The sequence below is a fragment of the Acinonyx jubatus genome, chromosome B3 (genome assembly GCF_027475565.1).
Source record: "Acinonyx jubatus isolate Ajub_Pintada_27869175 chromosome B3, VMU_Ajub_asm_v1.0, whole genome shotgun sequence".
Taxonomy (NCBI): Eukaryota; Metazoa; Chordata; class Mammalia; order Carnivora; family Felidae; genus Acinonyx; species Acinonyx jubatus.
This window is the reverse complement of record NC_069386.1, coordinates 118,133,812-118,159,406: the sequence shown is the minus strand read 5'-3', so window position 1 is coordinate 118,159,406 and position 25,595 is coordinate 118,133,812. Positions and strand designations below refer to the sequence as shown.

Below are 25,595 nucleotides of genomic sequence, written 5' to 3'. Positions count from 1 at the left end.
ACGGGGCGGGGGAGGCCCAGCACTGAGGCCTTGCATCAAACCAGCCAGATCTGTGGGCCGGCGGGTTAGGAGGCGCTGCTCCTCTCTTTTCCTTGGGGTCACCATCCCAAGATGGTGGGTTCAAGGGACTCACCATCCCAAGATGGGTGCCAACAGGGAGACCACGGGCAGTGGTAGTCCCTCTGAAGGACCAAGGGGTGAGTTTGAGGTGGCTGCGGAAGAGGCTGAACCAGACACGTCCTGTGGCGATCCCTGTCACTATTGCCCCCAGCTGACTCAACAGAGGCTGCGTGTGGGGGCAGGCCCCACCGTTGGATAAGGCTGCGGCGTGCAGGCCAGTGGGCACTCGACCTGGGGACCTATGAGAGCAGGGGACCCAGAACATACTGGTTTCAGGCTCTGCCCAAACTAGAGAATTTGAAGACCTGAAGACAACCCTGTGTCAGTGAGGCACTTACTGCCCTCAAACTGTGCTCAAAATGGCGGCCTGTGGAGCCCAATGGAGACAGGCAAAGCCGTGTGTGCTTTATCGCAGCTTCTCAAGGGAGGTGGGGTCTTTAACAGGACGTGTAGGTCCATTGGCAGGAAATTCCCCAAGGACCTAAGCCACATGCTGCCCCTTGAGAGCACGAGGCAGCACTTTCCCCGTGTTGCCCTTGTGTTCCTAGAACACCTTGCACGGAGCCTGGCATGCAGCATCACCCAAGGCTGGCTTTCTGGGAGGAGCAGAGAAAGTATAGTTGTAAAGGTGAGGGTATCAACCTAAACGACCATTTCTCTGAATGGCATCTTGCACTGGTCCTTCTCCCTGTCTGGAAAGTGGCCCGTTGACAATCCAGGAAGCGTGAGGCAGTGAGGAATGGAAGGTGGGAAGGTCATGGTGAGGTGACTGGGGGGGGGGAACCAAGAAGATGCCTACAGGGAGGATTGAAGACGCTTTGAAAAAACCCAGCTCGGGGCTCCTGGGTGGCTCCGTGGATTGAGTGCCCGACCTCGGCCCGGGTCACGATCTCACGGTTCATGGGTTCGAGCCCTGCGTCGGGCTCTGTGCTGACAGCCTGGGGCCTGCTTCGGGGTCTGTGTCTCCCTCTCCCTCTGCCCCTCTCCCCACTCACAGTCTGTCTCCAACATAAACATTAAGAAAATAAAAAATAAAAAAACACCCAGCTTCCCAAGTAGGCCAACCAAACCATGGAAAAGAAGAGATTAGCAGAGTCCCCAGAGCTGAGACCAAGAGCAAAAGAAGGCCCCCACCCCCGCAGAACCTAGGCTTTCAAGGGACTACGTGAAAGAAGAGAACCTCTTGCCAGACCGGTTGCTTTTAAGAAATTTATTTAGAAAAATAACCCTACCCTGCCCTCCTCCCTCTGTGCCATGGGACTTGGGCATCGTGTCGGATTTGACTCTGGATTGGGCCTCCCGTCCGCACGGGGGCCCGGCACATGCTGACAGGCGGCCACGCCGCTGGGTGACCTCACACCCTCTCGGCGGGTACAGTCCTGCGCTCGATCCTTGTCCGGGCCTCTGCCTCCGGTCTCCGGAGGGAGAGAGGGCCCTGAGGGGCGAGGGCAGCCTGGCCACAGTCTGTGTGCCCCTCCCGAGGCCGGCCAGGGTGGCTGGGGGCGGGGGGCTCCGTCCGCCCCCCACCGCCTCTCAGAGCTCAGGGCTGGAAGCGAGGCGAGCTGACGTGAGGCTGGTGGAAGGCATGGGCGCTGTATACCACGTCGGGGGGCGAGGGCGTGCTGGCCGCCAGCACAGAGCACAGGGGCTCATGGCTGCTTAGCACCGACGTGAAATACTTCATCTCTTCCGTGAGCTGCTTGATCTCCTTGCGCAGAGCCGCGTTCTGTTTCTCCAGGTCTTCACTCTCCTGTGGGGAGACAGGTCAGCATCTGAGACTAGCGTCAAGGAAAGCACAGGATCGGGGGAGGGGGGACCGGAGGAGCCCAGACTGGGTTCTCACCGGCACAGCCGTGGGGATGGGCGTCGGTGAATTTTTCTGCATGCGTGGGTGCACGTGTGCACATGTGTTTGCGTGTGTCATATGAGAGTGCGGGTGCATCTCTGCGCCCCTGTGTATGCATAGGTGCCCGGTCGAGCCTAGGAAACTGCTGGAATTTGTCTGTTTTGACCTCTAAAGATGGCGGTTCCACATGGTCCCACCCAACAGAGGCGCGCACAGGAATGCATGTGGGCACGCTCCTTGGTGTGTGTGCGTGTGTACATGGGTCTCCGTGAGTGTGTACGTGAGTTGAGAGGGGCAAGGGCAGGTGAGGGGAAGCTGGTTGGCAGGTTAGAACCTGAAGAAACGGCAGAGAGTTTTTCTAGTTCTGTTTGATACAGGTCAGCATTTCCCAAGTTTGCCGTAGCAGTAGAATTAGTTTAAGGGCTTGTCACACAGTTCCAGGCTCTTCGTGCAATCTAGAGATTTGAACTGAATGGGTTTGGGATGTGGGGTGAATTCTGGGAATTCACGGAATTTTTATAAAAATGTTTATTTACTTTTTTTTTTTTTTTTTTTGAGAGAGAGAGAGAGACAGAGCACAAGAAGAGAGGGAGACACAGAATCCCAAGCAGGCTCCAGGCTCTGAGCTGTCAGCACAGAGCCCGACGCGGGGCTCAGAACTCGCAAACGTCAAGATCGGGCCCGGAGCCGAAGGTGGACGCTTCACCAGCTGAGCCGCCCAGACGCTCTGGGAATTCGCTGAATTTTATCGAGTGCTCCAGGTCATTCCAATGATCGGGCAAGTTTGCAAACGTGAGTTAAATGCAACCTTAGATTTGTTTTAGTTAGTCAAGCACTAATGTAGTGCCTAAATGTTAGGTGCCTGAACACAGACTATGAACTCAAATGTCCGTTGATTGGCTGGCTGATGACATTAATTGCTGGCCTAGAAGTTGACTCAAAACTACCGTGGGCAGTGGGCAGATATAAGATAACCTACCACGTAAAAGGCACCTTACATAACCCATCAGGAGCATAAGCAGCAGTGAGATATCCAGGTTTGCTGCTAATGGCCTTCATCCATGAGCCCAGGGTTTCTTTTTTAAGTGGCGGAGGGGTGTACAACCGGCCTTACCCATCAAGCCAGCTCCCATCTGTCTGTGAAGGACAGATGCAGGCAGGCTCGGACCCAGCCTGGCATTTCCTGTATGTGGCGTTGAGCTAGAAAATGTGGCTAGGTCGGTACAAAGGAAACCCCTATCTCTAACATGGGGTGGGGGTGGGTGGGATACTCAGACCCACGATGGTGGGGTCAGAGGCACTGGCTTCTTCGGCAAGGTGCGGCTGGCTCTCGCTAATCTCGCCAGTTGGCTGTTTCCAGGCACATCCCGGAGGCAGGGCATCCCCTCTTTACCGAAAGGTAAGAGAAAGCAACACATGAGACTGGGTGGGGGGTGGTTGGTAAGACGGGAACTGGGGGCCGGGAGTCCTGGCCCCTTCCTCTAGCCCTTTTCCTCGCCCCCTCTGAGAGTTTCCACTGGTGACAACGTTTACTGTAAATTCTGTGCTCTGAAGAGCCTGGGCAAACCCCGAGGCAGAAGGGAGGGGTAGGGTGGGCGGGCCACAGGGACCAACCGCGCTCTGACCTTCTCCCCGCCTAGAGGCAGGCCCAGCTTTCGGGAAGTGACAGCAGGTTCTTCCTCCCCGAGCAAGCTCTGCTGAGCTCTCTCTAGTTTTCTCTCCCCGCCCCCCGTCCCCCCCTGCCTTGCAGATCCCAGAGCTCTAGGATGGGGCGTCAGGACTGCCACTGCCTCTAACCAGAAAACAACCCCCTGTGACAAGAAACTCATCTTTACCTCGGGAAGCAAGACTGCTTCCTGCTAGGGCCCCAGAGAAACCAGCACTGCCAGCCCAGCAGCCTCACTGCCAGCCAGACACTGGCAAGAGGAAGAGTTTGACTTCCCTTGTAGAAGGAAGTGGCTGATCTGGGGCCTCCTCCCAGCGTGTCCCCACCTGCCAACGTTTGGTCCACTCTGACCCTCCCTGGGGCAGTCATGCCCCGGAAGGGACTCACACGGGGACAGCTGGCAAAGGCCGTTAACTCGGAGGAGCAAGGATCACATCCCCCGACTTCCCTTAACTTCCCAGTGGCAGCTAGCAATCTAGGACTCAGTGAGGGGGGACGGGAGCAGAATGTTTGGGAAGGAAATGTCGGCCTCTCACACGCATGTCTTCTGCTGCAGCCAGGGAGCAGTGAGCTGGCTCACAGTGAGTCTGGGCTTCCCTGGAAGCTGCTTTCCACTTTTTGGAATTCACTTGGGGCCCTCAGGCTCCTCACAGGAACCCCGAGATGGACACGCTGAGGCCAGCTGGCTACCATTATTCCCACTTCTCAGATGAGGCCAACTGAGACCCTGGGACAAACCTACCCCAAACACCCCCTCCAAATGATTACAGGCTGGTGGCAGCAGCCGCTACGAGGAAAGGCTTTGGAATTTGCCTCAAGACACTTATTTTCTCAGAGGTTCAGACACTTCAGCGATTGACCCAAAGCCCCATAACCATACAGGGTTATGCAGAGCAGGGATCGGCTGGAGGCTTCCCCGCCCTCAGCCCCATTCTTCTAGCATACCCAGTGCTTCCCCCAAGAGACTGGTAACTTACGTGACCAAAGGTCTTTGGAGATCACTAAGAAGTCTTCAACTGCCCTACAGTCTCCCAAGAGAAAACAAGGTCTTGATTTGGGTGATCTTTAGACACCGCACTGGAAGCCTGAGTTAGTCATACTTTCCAGTCACAGAGCTGATCATCTGCCTCCTGCCCAGAGTTGGGAGGGAATCATCCATCCAGCTACGCTTTTAGAGGGCTCACTCAAGGCCAGACCTTCTTCCACATGCACAGTGAGGTCCAGAACATACAACAACAGTGGGCTCTATCCGCAGTAACTGGGGACCGGGGTCCTGGCTGGGTGAGCCCCATGACTCTCTTTTCCCTCTCTGAGCCCCAGTTCCTGTTAGAACGGGAAGACTGGACCTCAACAGTGGTTCTCAACCTTGGCCACACATTGAGATCAGTGGGATCCCTGGGGAAGCTTACCAATACCAGTGCCTGATTCTGGTTCAAGCAGTCTCGGGTACAGCCTGGGCATTTGGGTTGTTAAAGGCTCCCAGGGGATTCTAATGTGCCGTGAACACTGCCAACCATGAGAAGGAACCATGAGCTTAGAAGCTCTCCAAGCCCTCTTCACCTCTGGAATATCTCAGAGTCCGAACTGACTGAGCGTATTAACCTCCAACCCCCACTCGTTGGGAAGGGGTGCGCGTGAGTGTCAGGGAGAAGGCTGTTGGGAGCAGAGGGATGTAGACTCAATTTATATGAGAAAAATGAGTGGAAATCGATTTTGTAAAAGAATGATCTAGCTTGACGTAATCATTTTTATTGAATGCTGCCACGTGTCAATCACTTTTCAAAGTATTTTAGTTATTATCATATTTAATCTTTGCCACAACCCTATCGGGTAGATAATGTTATCAGACACATTTTACAGAAGAGGACGACCTAAGGTACAGAGAAGTTAAGTAATTCGCTCAAGGTCACCTGGCTCGTAAGTTGCAGCAGCAGGGCTAGAAGGAGGCAGTCTGGCTTCAGAGTCTGTGCCCACCATTTTCTCTTGCCTTTGACATCTGTTTACATCGTATGACGTTTGGTAATTATCCTGTGAGGCCTCAGCCCTGTTGGCTTTGCCATTTCATCTTCCCTCTTTTCCCATTTCTTGCAAGTCCGGGCGATAAGGTTCACAATTCACCCTCACCTGTGAAGCTGCCTGATGCCAACCGTGTCATGAACTACAAGCAGCTCGGGGGTGGTTAATGAAGAGGCTTCATGGGGGTGTGGGAACATTCTGGGAAATTCCCTACTGGAGGGGCCGAAAGAGGGTCACTCAAAGAGCTCTCGAATGATGGGGAATCCCCAGGCAGTTCCCTTACCCACAGGGAAGCCAGTGAGGACCAAGGCCAAGGACAGGCTCTGGCCCAAGGCTCTGGCAGGGACTCTCCAGGCATTCTGAGTGGGGCTTGGTCCTCCTTCCTGCCAGCTCTGGTTTACTTCTCTTTGAATTTTCTAATCACAATTTCCAGAAGAGTGAAAATAGTCCCGGGTGTTCCTCCTCAAGAGAACATGTATTCGTTTATTGATTGGGTGACCTTTCAGCCCCCACCTACACTTAAGCAGGAGAGTAGTGTGTGAAGCTTATCCCTCGCACCCAGCTATGTTCAGCCTCCTGCAGTTACCAATCCCCGTCCACAAAATGCAGATACAGAGTGGAGTCCGCCATTGCTGGAGAAATCTGCGAACTGACAGGTAGGACATTTCCGAAGCCATGGTAGGACGTATGCCTACCTCTCCAACCAATCTGGGGGAATTAGCCCCAACTTCTGGTCCTCACCCGATGAAGAGAGAAGAGGAAACACTAAACCACAGGCCTTTGCACTGAATAATGTACAAGTCTGATTCTGGAGAAATTTTTACTTTCTTGCCATCCTAAACTCCTCCCCCTTGCTTTCCTCTAGAGAGGCTAGAAAACAAATTCACCAAAATGCTCCGCTTCCCTTGCAGCTAGGCATGACCATGTGACAGATTCAGACCAATAAGGTGTAAGCAGAAGTACCTGGGGGTGGGGCTTCCCTTTTAACTGAAAAAGCAAAGCCTCACCAGGACAAAAGCCACCCTCCCTCAACACAGATTGATGCCTGGAGGTCCAGCAGCTACCTTGCAACCTTGAAGATGAAAGCCACATACTGAGCATACCTGCACAGAGACAGAAGTAGCTCGGGTCTTTGATGACATTCCTGCCTTAGCCCTGGTCTGTCCAATTCGAATTCCTTGTGAGAGGACTCCTTCTATTACTCGTAGCTAAATGCAATCCTGGCTGATATCTCAAGTTAGAAAGTTTATCACTAGCAAGCCCAATTCCAAAATACAACTGATAATTGCCATGAACACAAAGGTTTGAATTAAGTTTTGTTTTGTTTTTTAAACGTGCCAGGCCTCTGGGACAGTGTCTGGGTATAAAACCCCTACAACTGTACTAAACTCACTCCACACATTCTACCTCATGCACCTGACGGGCTTCAAATGTCACTGCTCCCCAAGTCTCAACCCTGGCTACATACTGACGTCACCTGAAGAGCTTCAGAAAATCTTAATTCCTGGATCTCACTCCTGTGAGAGGTTCCAATTTGATTGTCCTAGAATGGGTCTCAAGCATCAAGACTTTTAAAAATGCTCCCCGGGGGCACCTGGGTGGCTCTGTCGGTTAAGCATCCGACTCTTGATTTCAGCTCAGGTCATGATCTCCCAGTTTTTTGGGTTCGAGCCCCGCATTGGACTCTGAGCACTGACCACGTGAAACCTGCCTGGGATTCTCTCTCCCTCTCTCTCTATCCCTCCCCCCAACTTGCACTCTCTTTGTCTCTCTCAAAATAAATAAGCTTAAAAAATTGTTTCCCAGGTGAGCTTAATGGGCAATTAGCTTGGGAATCATGTTCGTAGCTGATTCCTCTTTTTAAAAATGTAAGAATATAAATATGGGCAGTGTTTAATTTTATTAAAATGTATTTTAGATATTTAGATTTTTATTAAATATTTTTATTTTATAATATATAGTAAAAATAGCATAATACAAATAACTTTAGAGAGATGGGAGGATGTTTCTAAGTCAAAAGTATTTTCTGAAAGTAAATGCCTATTTAAGGCAAAGGCCTTACTATCCCAATTGCTATTATATTTGGTGAAAACAATTTCAAGTAGCCCAGAACAGTTCATTTTTATGACAGAAGAGCCAGAGGTAGGACACCTATTCGAATCTCATTAATGATAACTTGATCAAACCAGGTACCCTTTAAATTGTGGAGCTCCATGAGGGTCTATCACTGCCTTCACTGCTTTGCCATCATTGATTAGGACAGTGCGTGGCACATAGTAAGTGTTCAATAAAATCATGTTGCTTGACTGCCAGCTTGAACTCTCTAATAATTTACCAAACCCTGCTTATGAAGAGTCTACTAAGTAAATTTATGATGTCCGTGACATTTCCAAGGGAGTGTTTAACTAAGCATTTACTAGCTTTTATAGCTTCTACTTTATAACAAGGATAGTTGCAAATGAGTGGAAGAGATTCACTTTTTTAAAAAGGCCCAGGTCAAATCCCTACTCAGCAACACTTTTGTTCCGCAAACTGAACCTATGCGTGGGAGTAGCAGAACGAGCACCATTTTAGGAACTCTGCATATAATTTCCTTAGCTGGAACCTGGCTTTCCCCATCCATTCCACACGAAGGAGACTTGAAAAGCCAGGCCCGTGCTCTTAAATTTTTATAAACTGGAAAGTATTATTATATATGAAGTCATATATGACTTCATATATAATAATACATCTGATATCTCCATCTGATTGATTTGTAGGAAAATGCCAAGTGCTCTGCGTTAAACAAATGAACAAATATAACCTTCTCAATGCAAAACAGAACAAATGCAATATTGTTCTGCTTTTATATTTACTCTGTCATTTAACTATCGAACAACCCAGCGAGGGGCTATTGCTTCCCATTTTGTAGATCACAAGTTAGGTTCAGACATATTCCCCAGGCAGATCTGAAGTAGTTTTGTTGACTCTCCCCACCCTACTCCCCGCCCCTACCCCACCCCCAGCAGGCTCCTGCTCCCTGCCACAGGCTCCTTCCTGAGTTCCTTCTCCTGATCTCAGAGGCCTGGGCCCACAAGGCATATTTTCCGACTCTTGGCCCTTTTCCAACACACAGTTTGGCCTCAAGGCTCTGCTGAGCACACCCTTTCCTCAGGTCCTCCCAGTCTCCTTCTACGATCACAATCTGTCAGGGCTTCAGACAGACCAGACCTTCCTTTGCTCACTGTCCCCACCCCGTCTGTCCATTAGTTACATTCAACATCGCACTATTTGATTTTCACCGAAGTACTCTTCACTTTATGTGTTGAGCCTGTTTGTCATTTATTTGCCTGTTTTGTTTCTGTTTTAAAAAAAAATTTTAACGTTTATTTATTTTTGAGAGAAAGAGAGCACGAGTGGGAGAGGGGCAGAGAGAAAGGGAGACACAGAATCCGAAGCAGGCTCCAGGCTCTGAGCTGTCAGCACAGAGCCCGACGTGGGGCTCAAACTCACGATGAGATCATGAGCTGAGCCGAAGTCAGATGCTCAACCGACTGAGCCACCCAGGCGCCCCTACTTGCCTGTTTTCTAGTGTGACTTCCAGTTGAATGCAAGGTCCATGAAATCAGGGACTCTGTCTTGTCCCTGCTGTGCTCTCAACGCCTAGAACAAGCCAAGCCGTACCTGGCACCTAGGGGGCTAATACATACTTGTTGGGCGGATGAATCATTTCTGCTAACATTGGATCTAGTCCTGGGAATATGGCCTTTGCTTTTATAATTTTCTGGATCACTCTACCCCTTTAGCAGGAAGGCGTGTTCTCATACCAGCCGAGGACCCAGAAAATACTTTGGTTAGAGGATCCTCCGTTGCAGGAAATTACATTTTGGCCCCAGGAATCCAGCCCACTCTGCGTGGCCCTGAACTTTATCTTCCTTTTGAATTTTGATAAGAGCTCAGGTCACCTTCCTTGGTTTCCTGAAACCAAGAGTGATGAGTCGTGTGGTGGGACAGTTCCAGCACATACCTGTTGTCCTGGTGTAATTCTTACTAGTGCTGTTTTTGCTTCCCAAAGTGTTCCCATTTGGAGGATAAGTGGTAAGATTTACTAAAACTTGACCCCCACATTCTAGCTCAGTGATATCATCTTTGTCCTTGTCCTCACTGTCCTCCGGAGTTCACTCAGATCTCTATTTGCCCATTTTCGTATGTTTTTAAATAAAAAACTATGCAGTATAACTACCTTTAAAATATTTTTAAAAAATCATACCCACCCATGATTCTAGTACTCCTAACACAAGTGTTTCCATTTGCACATGTTGCCCTCTTGCCCTTTTTAAGAAACACAAGCACTCATTTGTATGAAATCTCAATCGTTGTACAGAATACAATTTGTATTTGGCTTTGTCTTGACTTTGTCACCTCTCCATAATCACCATAATTATCATTTTTATTGGCTCTGTCATCAAATGGAAGATCCGCACTTTACCCCAAATGGTTTTTTAATGTTGGACATTTAGGCTGCTCTCAAAATGTTGCTATTGTAAGTAATACCACTGTGAACATCTTGGTGCATTCTGGGTTTTGTTCGGTTATGTCCTAGGATAAATTTGTAGGAGTGAGATTAGCAGAGCAAAGGGCACAATCAGTCTTCCAGTTCAGGGCCGTATTGCAGTAAAAGGGTTATGTAAAATATACAATGTTGGGGCGCCTGGGTGGCTCAGTCGGTTAGGCGGCCGACTTCGGCCCAGGTCATGATCTCACGGTCCATGAGTTCAAGCCCCGCGTCGGGCTCTGTGCTAACAGCTCAGAGCCTGGAGCCTGTTGCAGATTCTGTGTCTCCCTCTCTCTGACCCTCCCCCGTTCATGCTTTGTCTCTCTCTGTCTCAAAAATAAATAAACGCTAAAAAAAAAAAAAAAAAAATACAATGTTACCAGCAGTGAATACATGTGTCAATTTCACTCTAATCCCATTGGCATTTAGGCACTATACTTTTAAATAATTTCTTTGGCCAATTAGCCTTTTGAGGGTTTCTTAATTTCGTTGTTGGCCAATTAGCCTTTTGAGGGTTTCTTAATTTCGTCGTAATGTGACAAGTTATTGACAACGAAGGAGGAAGCATTTTCTATGGGTCTGTTGCCTAGAACAGCATTCTCAACCAGGGACAATTTTGCCTCCCAGGGAACATTGGACAAGGTCTGGAAATATTTTTACTCATCACAGCTCAGGGGTGAGGTGCTGCTCCTGGAATGTAGGGGTTAGATTTTACATTTTACAGTGCACGGGATGCCCCTCCCCCAACAAAGAATTATGCAACTCAAAATGTTAGTGGTGCCGAGGCTGAGAAGCCCTTAGTGTGTATCATTTTCACAATCAGAATAGAAAATTGGGTTATTTTCATTTTGGTAGGAAAAATGTTACGTAAGTTTTCTGTTCATAGCTTCTGCCCACTTACCTATTGGAGTCTGGATGTTTTTCTTAAAAAGGACGCTCTTTCTATGGTATAAATATGACATCTGCATTTATTTCTTTTGATGCAAGTATTTTCCCCAATGTATTACTGTCATTTTCATTTTGTATTGCAACTTTAGGACCTTTTTAACATAAAGGAACGTTTAGACTTCAGGCCCTCTCCACCCGGGACTCTCTTTCTCATCACTTGCTGTATATGCTTGGGCTATATTGCCCAAGATTGGCTAGGTCATTCAAGCCTTCTGGTTAATGGTTTACTTCTTGGCTTACCCTTTGCAAAAGGACGTGTAGGAGCAACACCCTCTGAATAATAAAGTCCTATTCAACAAAGTGGTACAAATCAAAAGTAAATGGTGGGCAGGCAAGAGGTTTAGGTTTTTGGGCGTCCTTGAGAAAGACCTCAGTGTCCCCATTGGTTACACGGCAGGTTGGTTTGCAGCATCTCTGAGTTATCTTTTAATTCTGTGATTCTACATACAAGGGAATATGACCATAATTATTGTTATACCCCCCGCCCCCCCTCCCCCAACCACGCTACCACATGGACCCATAATGATGCTCTCTACGTAATGATATCCCACAATCTGAAGGGGACTTTGTCCTGTGGAACCACTCTATACCCCCTAGGAAGCAGGGTGCCAGACTGAGTACTACGGAGGAAGCTAAGAAAATCCCCAAGCAGTTTGGGAAAGGACTTTTTGGTGAGATGCTCCCATGCTTTTCAAGAGAGAGAAGTTTGGGTGCTGCTCGCTGAGGACAGCTTCATGGAGACATCTGCTTGAATGGGCACCATCAATTTGGGACCTGGGACCTGTACTCTCATTTGAACAGAAATTCTTCATAAACATCAAGACCGGTATGGAGCTGGCCTCCTTCCAAATATGCCTCCCAAACTTAACCACACGGACCCATCATCAGTGGTACAGGCATTCAGGGGTGGTAGAGTGCCTTGACGTGCTTTTCTTTCCCAAATGAAAATAGTCTACATTGTTGTTCTGCTTTTTAACATGGTACACATTCATCACAACAACAAAAAAAATACAGAAAAATACTAGGGTAAGATAAGCTACTCAAAACTCATGACTCAGGAATAACTGTTATTAGCATTTTGGAGAACATCTTCCCAGATATCTGTAGGTATGCAAACATGCCCCAAACCCACAGATTTTACATTAACAGGATTGTATTCTGCATACTGTTTGTAACTTGCTGTTCTCCCCTCATTGCTATGTCATATGTATCTTTCTGTGATACAGACATAGTCATTTTTAGTGGTAGCGTAAAATTCTAGTGTCTGCATGTGTCATAATATGCTTAATCCCCTATTGTTGGGCATCTGTCCAATTGTACAGTATTGATAAAGTGTTCACTGGTCATAATGAACTAAGCATCTTCGTGCATTTTGTTCTTCAAACATTTGTAAGTGGAATTGCTGTGCCGGAGTATCTTACGTGAGATGTTAATATTTATTGCTGCACGGCCTTCTTTAAAAAGGGTTTCAATGGACATGTTGATATATTGCATCGGGACTTTACTTTCTTGACTAGGCCTAATCATGGAGGAGGAAAAAGTGTGAATTTTGGAGGTTGTTGCTTAAAGAACAAAAAAGTAAAGTTAGGAAGAGACTCAAGGAGGATATCAGAGAAGGTGAATATAACTTCATGAGAGTCCGAAGGAAACAGGCAGTATAGCATCATGGCTAGGGAGATGGGCTCTAAAGTCAGGCAGACCTCGTTACAAGCTGTATGATCTTGAACGAATTACTTCACCTAAGAATTATGAAATGAGGCTTTTGTGCAGATTAAATGAGATACTACAGGTAGAGCCATTAACACCCAGCGCCTGGTACACAGTCATGTATTTAATTAATGTTTTCGATAAAAGGAAATTCATAGCAACAGAGGACCAAGAGAAGTGACTATTTTCCACAAATGGCTCACTGATTTTCGCTGAATTTTTTAAGGGCAGAACTGGCCAGACATTCCTTCTGTGTTTTGTTTTTGTTTTTGACCTATGCCTTCTCTATGCAAATAAGCCTTATGGCACCGTCTTCCAGAGAGAAAACAGAGAACTCCAGGAGTGAAAAAGAACCACAAGCAGCCTTCTCTTCCTGTCCTCCCCAGACGACCAAGAACAATAGTGTCATTCTAAGGAGGCCCAGGGGGTTGACATCTTTGCTCAACTGTTTTTCCTCCATTCCTCAATCTTCCTCCGAATGTAAGTAACTTAATTCTCACAGCATCAGTTCAAAGCTTCACTTCACGCATAATTTACACTCAGGACCTTTGTTATATATGGCATTAAAGATATCTCCTGGAACCTGGAACCCTTTTTCTTGTTTTAGACTAGTATAAGACTCCTTTAGGAGCCAGCCCCAGGAAAGCACCTTTCCCACCCCCAGCTAAGGGAGTACTCACGGTTCCAGCTTTCAGATTTGGCCCTGTTCCTCCACCTTGCTTCCAGTTCCATTCTGGAGGCCAGATCTGACTTGTCAAAGGCATAGCTCTGGGCTAATATTACTGTCTCCCCAGCATCTCTTCTACTTTTAGCCTTTTCATGAACAAAGCTTCTCAACTGATCTCAACTTTTCTTTTCCACTGACCCAGGACACTGACTCAAAATGCTTCAAGCCACTACAATCAACCAGGATGGCCACACAAGTGACACTGATCTGCCATTCCTCATAGTGGTTTGTCTAGTACTGTAGAAGTTAGGGTTACTCATGACACATCCCAACTTACAGTCGGTTCTCCCAAAGGACTGAGATATTTATGTCAGATGCTCAAGAGATAAAATGTCACAGAGGAAGACTATTCAGTGTTTGAAATCAAAATTAAAAAAGAAATCATCCTGGGGCGCCTGGGTGGCTCAGTCGGTTGAGCGGCCGACTTCGGCTCAGGTCATGATCTCAACAGTTTGTGAGTTCGAGCCCCATGGCAGGCTCTGTGCTGACAGCTCGGAGCCTGGAGCCTGCTTCAGATTCTGTGTATCCCCCTCTCTCTGCCCCTCCCCTGCTCATGCTCTGTCTCTCTCTGTCTCAAAAATAAATAAAAACATTAAAAAAAATTTTTTTAAAAAGAAAAGAAATCATCCTAATGCATATGTAGTAATGACTGATGTCGAGAATGTAAATATGTATATTATAAACATAAAAGCACATGATAAAAACAGCCAAGCTGTATAAAAAAAGGGGAAAATGCAAAGTATCTCTCTTTTGCTTTAGACCTTTCATCCTATTTTTCAGAAATAAACATTAACTTTGAGGGAAAACCCATTTGAAAAATTTTAAGTTCATACACATATGCACATGTATGTTTTTCTTTTTATTAAAAACATACATGGGAGCAAACTAGGTACCATATTCACCCCCTTTTTCACATAAGCGTATAGAAGCTTGATAATCTTTCCAGATTAACACATTCGATGTAACATTTTGACAATTTCATAGTATCCCATTGAATGGACAATTATAGTTTATTTCATTACTTCCTCACCCATGAATATTTAGCTTGTTTCCAGTCTTCACTATAACAAACAATGCAGCAATGAGTGTCTTCACGTGCACATAATTGTGTAATCTGTGCGCATGTCTGTAAATAGACTCCCAGATGTAAAATTGCTGATATTTTACACCTGAGTAAAATGAGCGACAGGGTATGTGCACTTGTAATTTGGATGGGCTTTTTCTTAAAATTTCATTTTATTTTCACATTTATTTATTTTTGATAGAGAGCACAAGTGGGTTAGGGGCAGAGAGAGAGGGACACAGAATAGGAAGCAGGCTCCAGGCTCTGAGCTGTCGGCACAGAACCCGATGCGGGGCTCGAACCCACAAACCATGAGATCGTGACCCCAGCCGAAGTCGGACGCCCAACCGACTGAGCCACCCAGGTGCCCCTGGATGGACTTCTAATGGAGTTGTACTGACATATTCCTACTAAGTAGTATGTGGTGGTGCCTGCTTCTCCATTGGCTTGGCAACATCACATATTAGCAACATTTTTTGTCTTTGCCAGTCTGGCAGGGAACCTTCCGGTTGCTTTAATTGTCATTTCTCTAAGTGAGGTCTAGAATCTTTTCCATATTTATTTGCTATCTCTTTCTCTCTTTCTGTAAATTGCCCATTTATAATCATCGCTCATTTTTCTTTTGGGTTGTTAATCATTTTCTTATTCATATGAGCTCTCGTATGAAGTAAATATGCCCTTTTTTGGTCATGTGTATTACAGATATTTTCCCCAATCTGTGATTTGCCTTTGATTTTGCATAGAATATTTTGAGCTGTATAGAAATTTTTATTTTTTATGTATAAGGGTAATGTATATCAGTTTTTGCCTTTACGGTTTCAGGGTTTTGTACTTTCTCTGGAAAAGTCTTCATTCCAAAATGATTTTTCCATGTTCTTTTTTTTCCCCCAAATTTCTTTAGTGGTTTGTTTTTTGTTTTTTGTTTTTTTACATTTAATCTGTGTGCATGTTGTATGAGAAATGAAGACTCTAGCTTTCTTCCTCCCAACATGGCTAGCCAGTTGTCCCAAGTCTATTTATTGAATAATCCAGCTTTCTTTCACTGGTTTGAAAAGCCATCATCATCATTTTGCATTTGCTTTGGTGCCTAGTTTTTAGGAACTGACATATGTATTTGGGTCTTAAATTTCAGTTTGTTTTGGGGTCTCTTTCTATACTCTGTTCTGCCCAATGTTCTGCCTTTTCCACATTGTTTTGATTTCTATATTTATAATTCAGCTAATCTTCTTTAATTACCCTCCTCTAAAATTTTCCTAAAAGCTGTCGCATGGCTGTTTTTCACTAAGAACTTAGAATAGCTAATCTAAGTCTCTTCTAACTGCCAGAAAGTCCTATTGGGTTTTTATTGGGATCACATTAAGTTAAATTGATAGATTTATTTCAGGAAAATTGCTATCTTTACATAAGGCATATCTTTCCACTTATTGGAATGTTTTGTTTTTTAATCACTTAGAATAATTCTAAAGTAAAAAATTGAGCCCTGCATATTTTTTGTTAAATATATTCTTTCCTTCCATTTGCCATTATTGGTATTATATATATGTATATGGAAAAGTATGTATTTTTTAAATATATATATATTAATGTTTTTTAATGTTTATTTTTTTAACATTTATTTATTTTGAGAGAAAGAGAGTGTGAGCAGGGGAGGGGCAGAGAGAGAGGGAGAAAGAATCCCAAGCAGGCTCTGTGCTGACAGCACAGAGCCCGACCCGGGGCTCAGTCTTACAGATTGTGAGATCAGGACCTGAGCTGAAGCCAAGAGTTGGACACATAACCAACTGAGCCACCCAGGCGCCCTCATTGTTGGTATTATAAATGGAATCTTTCCTCCCATTAAATTTTCTAATTGGTTGTGGTTTACATATAGGAAAGTTTTTACTTTTTTGTGTTAACTTCGAAAGCTGACTGGGTTTTCTTATCACTTTTAATAGTTTTCAGCTGAAAATTGATCCACTTACTGGATCCACTTAATAGCTACTGATGTCTTTTGGAGATGAACTGGTCCAGTATGTAAATGAGCCAGAATTAAAATTTTTTTTTTAATGTTTTATTCATTTTTGAGAGACGGAGAGAGACAGAGCATGAGCGGGGAAGGGCAGAGAGAGAGAGGGAGATACAGAATCCGAAGCAGGCTCCAGGCTCTGAGCTGTCAGCACAGAGCCCCACACGGGGCTCGAACTCACAAACTGCGAGATCATGACCTGAGCCGAAGTCCCACTGCGCCACCCACGCTCAACCCACTGCGCCACCCAGGCGCCCCTAAATGAACTAGAATTTAAATAAAAACTTAGGGGCGCCTGGGTGGCGCAGTCGGTTAAGCGTCCGACTTCAGCTCAGGTCACGATCTCACGGTCCGTGAGTTCGAGCCCCGCGTCGGGCTCTGGGCTGATGGCCTGGAGCCTGCTTCCGATTCTGTGTCTCCTTCTCTCTCTGCCCCTCCCCCCTTCATGCTCTGTCTCTCTCTGTCTCAAAAATAAATAAAAATGTTAAAAAAAATTAAATAAATAAATACTTTAAAAAATTAATTAAAAAAACATTAAAAAGGAAATGAACTGGTCAAGATGTGCCTTTGTCATTTTTCACCAATGCATCTACTATGCCTCACAGATTCCATGGTTGTCTGCAGGAGGAAAGGAAATAAGTGTGGTAAGGGCTTGTGTGAAACATCCAACAGAAGAGAATTAAAATGGAATGTCGACTTTGTTTGTTGATATCACAATTATGAAAAGAAGCACCTGATCCAGTTTACATGAGGGGTACTCAATGCCAGGGATGGTAGAAAACTGGCAAAAGATTAAACCGTTGTGGAGGGGCACCTGGGTGGCGCAGTCGGTTAGGTGTCCGACTTCAGCCAGGTCACGATCTCGCGGTCCGTGAGTTGGAGCCCTGCGTCGGGCTCTGGGCTGACGGCTCAGAGCCTGGAGCCTGCTTCTGATTCTGTGTCCCCCTCTCTCTCTGCCCCTCCCCTGTTCATGCTCTGTCTCTCTCTGTCCCAAAAATAAACGTTGAAAAAAAAAATTAAAAAAAAAAAAGAAAAGATTAAACCGTTGTGGAAAGAGGCTCCTTCCCTACTCTATTTTAAAAGCAATCCGTATACAGCATTTTGGTATAAGCCACTTATAGGATAGATACTGAAAACGCTAAATAATAAGTAACCCACACTCTCACTGCAGAAATGAAGTAACGCTTTTGGTATTTTAAGAGAGATAATAGTGGCAAAGCTGAAACCGAGAAAATGACACTACCCCAGCATAGATGGCTAGCACAGTAATGCAAGCATGGCCCTTATTTGATATGGTACTCTCAGTCGCTGGTCTTTACAATATTGGTAGATGGATCTACGGCTATGTCTGAAGGCCAGAGAATGGTTCCAGAACTTCAACACGTGGAGCCAAGCATGAACTCAAGAGTAAACCAAGCCCTTGACCTTAGGGATGCTGGTGGTAAGCCAGAAGGTTTTTCTACCTGAATCACAAACATAATTAAGAGGATAACGGAGAGAGAAGATAGGTGATTACTTCTAAGAGGAAATGAACATTTCAGACCACAGCCAAACCCTCTGCTTGAATTTTACCTGAAGTCAAGAAACAAGCTGCACTGGCTGTAACCCCCAGGCTAGCTACGCAAACATATGTGACCCACTCACTGGGCAAACAGTGAACCTGACCACTGTGGTGCTCAAAGGAAAGGAACGAGGAGGAGTTTGTCCCCAGATGTGGGGAGGCTAGGAAGGAACATTCTAGAGACTGTGGTTGGAGGTGTGGGTGTGGACGTGGTGACTGCATGACTTGGGGTCTCCATGCATCCCAAACCCAGAGATTCTCTCACTCTAGCCATGGCCAGTATAATCAAGATGGGCCAAATCTTCTGGTTCTGAATCTTGTCTTACAGAGAGAGAGAGAGAGACAGACAGACAGACAGACAGCTGTGCCCATTGAAAACTTTGCCATAGCAAAGAAAATATATGTCCCCCTCACTGATGTGTCTCTGGGCTTGAATGAAGACCAGTGGGTTGAATTTACAGGGAAACAGTGGTGCAGCTCAAGATAGGGAGGACTCTTCTGTTCAGGTTGGGAGGGAAGGAGTTCTCCGACAGAAGTGAGCAGGCGTACGTTGGGGACCATTTCAGTGGGTGTGTGTGTGTGTGTGTGTGTGTGTGTGTGTGGTGGGGGGGAGGGGGGCGCATGTAGAGGAATCTTAAGCATCAAAAGTGTGTCTGAACTTGCCAGCCCTTAAGAAATCTCTCAGCCCTGAGATTCTGCAATGTATATATAATCTTGTGATGATTTAGCTTGCTTCTATGAGAATAACTATTAATATTACTCTTATTATACTTAAAATTTTTGAGTATTATATGCCAAGCAGTGTGTTCAGCTTTTTAGATGCACTATCTCTATGAGGTAGTTACTGTCATTTCCCATTCTATAGATAGGAAAATTGAGTCTAAGGGAGGTTACCAACATTTCTAAGGTCAATCACACAGATAGCAGGTGGCAGAGCTGGGATTCAAACCCTGTGCTTCTGACTGCACAGTCACGGAGATATACTTCACATTTTTTTTTCTTTTCTTTTTTTTTTTTGTTTTACTTTTGCAAACTTATAAAGCTTATAGCAGTTTTACAGTCTCAGGACATTGTCTACTTACACAAAAAGCAGGGCTTTATCCTTTCCCATTTTTTTGATGTTTATTTTTATTTTTTTTTTAATTTTTTTTTAACATTTTTATTTATTTTTGAGGCAGAGAGAGACAGAGCATGAACGGGGGAGGGGCAGAGAGAGAGGGAGACACAGAATCGGAAGCAGGCTCCAGGCTCTGAGCCATCAGCCCAGAGCCCGACGCGGGGCTCGAACTCACGGACTGCGAGATCGTGACCTGAGCCGAAGTTGGACGCTCAACCGACTGAGCCACCCAGGCGCCCCTGATGTTTATTTTTTTAAGAGAGAGAGACGGAGCGTGAGAGGGACAGAGGAAGAGGGAGACACAGAATCCGAAGCGGGCTCGAGGCTCTGAGCTGTCAGCACAGAGCCCAATGCAGGGCTCGAACTCGCCACCTATGAGATCACAACCTGAGCCGAAGTCGGACACTCAACCAACTGAGCCACCCAGGTGCCTCTATCCTGTTTAATTTTTGTTTGTTTGTTTGCTTGCTTGCTCTAAAGAATATTGAATTAGAATCGGAATCTGATAGAGACAAGTGCATGATCATAGATTTTCAAGCTTAAATAAATTGGAGTGTGGTAAGAGCCTAAGCCATAATGAAATCACAGAGAATATAGAAGTACCGGGGTCCCCAACAACTTAACATTTAGACGGCTGATCAGCATTATCGAAGAGAAGAAAGAATTTGGTGTTCATTCATTTATTTTTTTTTCGATTCGACAAATATTTATGACCTTAAAACTATGTTGGGATGCAACAGAAGATATGCTGAATACATTTCTTATAAAACACAAGCACCCGTTCAGAGATGTTGGTGCAGACTACTCTTGGCTTCCCTACCAAGCTAAAAGAAGCATCTGTTTTCCCCCCCTGAAACTACACCTTACTCTTTCTTGAGAGCATTAAAACAACTATTCCAACTGGTTGACTGCCACGGTAATCTTTCAAATAAGCACAAAACATACTTCTTGCCCTTTGTGCCAATTGCCCTTTTTACCATTGAAAGACATTACGAGGACGCTCGAGGTTCGGGAATGGTTCAGGAGGAAGGAGAGGAAGGCTGAGCTGCCAGAGGAAGGGATGAAGGGATGGAAGAGGAAGGAGCCAGTGAAGAAAGAGCTGGCAGCCTAAGGGACCAAGGAAGGGGCAGAATGAAGCGAGGGAAGGCGGTCAGGTATGGGTGACAAGGAGGAAAGCGTGCTCTGGCACACGGCCAGAATTCAGAAATGTTGATCAGAGCCCTGCTCTGCCAGTAGAATTGCAGCTCAGCACCACCCGAGGCTCTTGCTCAAGCCAGGGGTCAGGACCTTCTCTAGAAAGTTCCAGACTAGAGGCAACTCAATCAGGACAGTGGCCGTCCCAGATAAGTGTACTTGAACCTGCCTCTTTCACAGATCCCTTGGGATGTCATGACAGCGATTTCGAAATAAAACTTAATGATGTTCAGGAAGGCGAAGTAATAAGGTGCGGCCCCCTATGGAGGCCTAGCCCCGGATGCGAGGACCGGGGTGGCTGTCAACTGGCCTCCTAGGGGATGGGACCATATGTGATCCTAACGCTGGGCTCCTGGGTTCCCCCAAAGCGCTTCACACCGTGTAAATTCCTCCCAAAGACAGTCCTGCCTTCCTTCTGCAGAGGCACAAGCTCTCTCTCTGCCTCCTCCATCTCCGAGCAGGCCGTTCTGGTTCCACCCAGCCCCCCTCTGGGCCTCAGGTGATCCACTCATTTACACTTCATGCCCTCTTGGGGGTCAGGAAGAAGGGCTCCCTTCTCTATCAGCCCCATGGCTCATGTTCTGCTACAAATTTTTCTCAATACAACCATAGGAGAGCCTCTCCTCCACACCGCACCCCACAGCCCTACCCTGCCACTCTCCCCCGCCCCTCCCCACATACACATCCCCACACAGACAGGCTCAAAGGTGTGGTCCAAGCACCCATGAGTGGTGGGGAGCAAAGCCCAAGGCTCAAGAGAATGAAGGAAGTCCTGAACACTCACCAAGTGCAAGGTGTCAGCCTTCTGCGTCTGCCTCTGTCGGCTCTTCTGGGCAGCAATGCGATTTTTCTCCCTCCTCTGAACTTTTCTCACATCATCAGATGAGTCCTGGGAAGCAGACAAGATGGGAATGGGGTGAGTGTGCTCCTCCCTTCTGAGTTAAAACAGGTTCTCCTGCCGTTCGGTATCTGTCCGTCCACCCGTGTGCATCTTTTCATTTGCCCATTCACTCCCTCCTTACCTAAAGGCTGGGCCCAAAAGAGAACCTTCCCCACACTCTGTCACGCTCTCTTACATCTATATAGGTATGCTGGCCAAAAGCTACAGGAAGAAGAGAAAGACCCTGGGGCCTAGATAGGGCTGTATTTGGAAAAAATTGGTTAAGGCGATGAAGTGTGTTTTATCACCTCTCCAGCCCTCTAGGGCTGCTCCACCCTTATTCTTTTCGGCCTAGAATTTTCTTGCTTTTTTTTTTTTTTTTTTTTTCAAAACTTTGTTGACACCAGCAATGTGACGACTTCTGTGAAAATGCTTTTTCAGAGGTGCTCTTGCTTTTTTTAAAAAGGTTTTTTTAAATGTGTATTTATTTTTGAGAGAGAGAGAGAGAGAGAGAGAGAGAGAGGGAGGGAAGGAGAGTGGGGGAAAGGCAGAGAGAGAGAGAGAGACACAGGATCCAAAGCAGGCTCCAGGCTCTGAGCTGTCAGCCCAGAGCCCAATGCGGGGTTCGAACCCACAAACCGTGAGATCATGACCTGAGCCCCCCAGGCACCCCAGAGGTGCTCTTGCTTAATTCCTCAAATCTGTGGAGTTGATCTTATCGTTTCTATCTTACATGTGAGGAAACTGAGGCTCAAAGGGCTTGCCCGAGAGTCCACAGTAAGCCAGGACTTACATCTTCTGCTGCTAAGTCTGATGCCTTTCCAAGCCACTCCCCACCCCTCACTGGTTTGTACCCATGTGTCTTCTGCCACATCGCTGGGCTCAGGTCCCGTCCCAGATCAGTCTCTCTTTCCCCCTGCATTCCCTTCATTATGCTCAGTGACCCTGACATTCCCCATGGCTCTGAGCACAATGCCTAATACAAACTAGAGACTAAGAACAGCTTTAACTGTGGAGATTACCTGGCTGTGGCAGGTTGCTGATGGGTGCTTAGGAGGACAAGAGGACCTCTGGTGTCCTCTAAGTATGGCCCACAGATGGACATGTCCTCTACGTGGGCAGAGAGGGTAGCTCCAGCTGTCCCCCAAACACTGCAGGATAGGTGTAGGAGCCTGAGTAAAACTCTTCCGCCATTCCTACCCTGTTCCCTCTCAGGTCCACACGGGACAGAGGAGCACTGTTCCTGGGGCAAGACCCTGTGCTCTCCAAGCATGTCTCACCAGCATGCCCAACACTTCCAGGCCATCGCAGTAGGAGGGCATCGGGTCAGATGGGAAGGAAGTGCTTTTCTCTAAGGGGCTGGGAACCCAGATTACCATGGAAGCCATGAGTAATTTCCTTCCTAAGACGAGTACAGACTTCCAGGCAGCCCGAGCCACCCTGACAGCATCTGGAGCAGAAGACTGGATTGTTTGCCCTCTAGAGGTCTCTGCTATGACGTCTCCCCACCCGGTGCTCTTCTGTGCGGTATTCATGACAGATGCTGTCTTATATGTTTATATACTTTTATTTCGGCTGCAGCATCTTGAAAGCCCTCTTGGATGGCTATGCTAAGCAAAGAATGTGGTTTTTAAACCACAGAGTTGGGGAAGACATTTTAATCTCTTGATGTATTGGGTGAGAATGCAGAAGCCTTTCTATAGGGAGGGATGTCAAGGAAGGTGGTGAAGAGAAGTCTCCAAAGGTTTGGGGTCAGGGTGCCTGGGGGGCTCAGCTGGTTACACGGCAGACTCTCGGTTTTGGCTCGGGTCGTGATCCTGAAGTTCGTGGGGTTGAGACCCGCGTCAGGTTCCGCGCTGACGCTGTGCCCAGCCAGCTTCCGATTCTCTCTCTCCCCCTCTCTCTGCCCCTCCCCAGCTCATGGTCACTCTCCCTCAAAATAAGTTAAACTTTTAAAACATTTAAAATAAAATAAAATAAAATAAAATAAAATAAAATAAAATAAAAATAAAATAAAAATAAAATAAAATAAGCTTCGGGGCTGGCAAGGGGCCCCTCCTGTTGGCACCCCTCAAGCTGAAAACTTTTGACTCGGAAGTCACCATCTAGATTCCAAAACGCCCCCAGACTCTCTACCTCGATCGCTCTGCTTTCCCCGGAACTGAGCCGAGCTGAGGCTAGAAGTGAGTGCGTCCGTCAGGTTCCAGTACTGCCTCCCGATTGACCCTTTCCTCCTGCCCAGCGGCCACAGGGGAAAGAAAGAGGCTTCGAGGCATCGCGACAGCGCCCCAGCATCGCTCTCCGCTGGCCGTGCTGGCGGCAGGGGCAGGGCCCCTGTAGGTCCTCCTGCGTCTGCTTCCCCCTCCGTCTAACTTGCTCTTTTTTCTTCTTCAATTTTCCCCGTTGCCTCTCTCTCTCTCTCTCTCCCTCTCTCTCTCTTGCCCTGCTGGCTGCGCTCCCCCCCGCCCCCCCCCCCCCGCGACCCCACGCGCCGGGGCCCGGGGTGCATGCGGCCTCTGTGATGCTGTGCCCCTCGGGTTTCTCCCGCCTTGCAGACAGGTGGACCCTCTCTCCTTGGAGAGGCCGGGGTTCTCTGATGCACATGCCCCTCCTGGCTTCCTAGAAAGCTTCGCGGGGTGAGGACCCGGCTGAGGCGGGGGCGGTGGGCCCCGTCTGGAACCGAGAGGAGAAGGGGCCCTGGTGGAATGGGTGCGGGAGGAGGGTCCGCGCCGACAGGCGGCTGAATTGCAACCACAGTCGTAAGTCTGACGGGGCGTTCCTGCCACCAGCCACTTCCTCGCGCCCCGGGGCTCCCTGGGCAGCCCAAGCAGGCCTGGCCCTCCCGCCGCCCGCCCCCTCGGAGATGGAGACGCAGAAGGTGGGTTGCAGGGAAAGGGGGACCCTACCTGCTTGCCCGGGGGAGGAGAGCGGCTGAAGCTGGAGTCGCTGCTGTCCGAGCTGTGAGGCATGGCTGCAGTCTTCCGGGCTCTCCACCCAGCCCCCGACGCGCCCGCGGGCTCTCTTGTCACCAGCTGGCCTCCCTTCCTGGCTGCTCCCGGGCCGCCAGCCCACCCCCCTGCACAGGTCCCTCCTCTGCCCGCCCTGCAGCCACCTCTGACCCCCGCGTCCTCCTCGCTCTGGGGTGCAGAGGCACTGCTCCCCACAGGGACATGTCGCTCGCTTTGGGGCTCGTGCGCGCGCGCTCTCTCTCTCTTGTGGTTTCTGGTAACTCACACTGGAAGTCACATGGGCGGAAACTTAAACAAGGTAGAAGTTAATTTGAGAGAAAATACATATCTGGGAAAAGACCCACAGAATTATATGAAAGGAAGACCAGAAAAAAAAAAAAAATACACAAAACCCCAGATACCTTCTGACTGTTTGAAAGGCAGAACAGCTCTCCTCAGTTGATGGAGATAAAAGAGAAAAACAGCCCAGGCAGGGAAAAACCCCAGCCAGAATTAGCAAGTCCGTCTCCTGTCAACAGGGCAGAAAGGAGAGGGAAAGAGTTTCCATTGTCAGCCGACTTGATTTTTCAACCAAAATAAAGCAACGAGACTGGGATTTCTCTCTGGTTTTTACCCGAAAGCGGCGACCCATCTGTCCTGTGACAGGCCTCCCTCACCCCCCATGCAGCCTGGTCCTCCCCTGACTGCCCAACAGAAGAGGTCCGGCGAGCTCTGGAAGCCACCGGCGCCGGCTCTAGAGTTGATGTCCCAAATGTCTAGGCGTCACCTTAGCAGCCGGTTGACTGAAGGGAAGAGATGCCTCTCGTGTTCAGAGTCTGAAAGACTCAAGCTCGGGACGGGCTTTGACTCTTAAGGATCCAAGGAGGTCACCGGGTCAAAGCCCAGAATGGAGGAACAGTAAGAAATCGCGAAATGAGCACCGCACTTGGAGTTGCGTTCTGGCGTTAGCAGGATGCCTGTGGCCCTGGGGGTAGCTCCCCTGAACTCTGTGCCCCTCATCATCTCCATCTGTAAACGGAGAGCGGTAAAACCCGTCCTGCCCACCTCTCTGGGGGGCTGTTTCCAGAAGCAAATGATAGCAGGGATTAGAATGCCCCTGGCCTGTAAAAATATACGCTGTGAAGACAGGTGTTACTTGTAGTGTTCTTAGCCTTGCTGGGAGCACGTTTGCAGAGTTCTCGGTGAGCAATCTGACATTCACCTGGGCATTGTGGCTTTTTTAAAAGCCCTTGCTTTCTTCCC

The 25,595-nt window shown here is 47.6% G+C and overlaps 1 protein-coding gene across 1 annotated transcript; it reads right to left on the bottom strand.

Annotated features, from left to right (window-relative positions):
• Positions 1–1,310: 1,310 nt before the first annotated feature.
• BATF (basic leucine zipper ATF-like transcription factor) lies at positions 1,311–24,592 on the bottom strand. The gene is made up of 3 exons (XM_027066188.2): positions 24,291–24,592; positions 21,289–21,393; positions 1,311–1,870 (listed from the first exon to the last, which is right to left on the bottom strand). Exons 1-3 carry the CDS (start codon positions 24,351–24,353, stop codon positions 1,661–1,663), a joined length of 378 nt encoding a protein of 125 aa, XP_026921989.1. The 5' UTR covers positions 24,354–24,592; the 3' UTR covers positions 1,311–1,660.
• Positions 24,593–25,595: the final 1,003 nt, after the last annotated feature.

Excerpts from the sequence above, each read along its gene's own strand:
- BATF (XM_027066188.2), bottom strand. The coding sequence starts at position 24,353 with ATGCCTCACAGCTCGGACAGCAGCGACTCCAGCTTCAGCCGCTCTCCT. Across the intron at positions 21,394-24,290 it reads CTCCTCCCCCGGGCAAGCAG|GACTCATCTGATGATGTGAG; the intron begins GTAGGGTCCCCC and ends TCTGCTTCCCAG. Across the intron at positions 1,871-21,288 it reads AGGCTGACACCTTGCACTTG|GAGAGTGAAGACCTGGAGAA; the intron begins GTGAGTGTTCAG and ends GTCTCCCCACAG.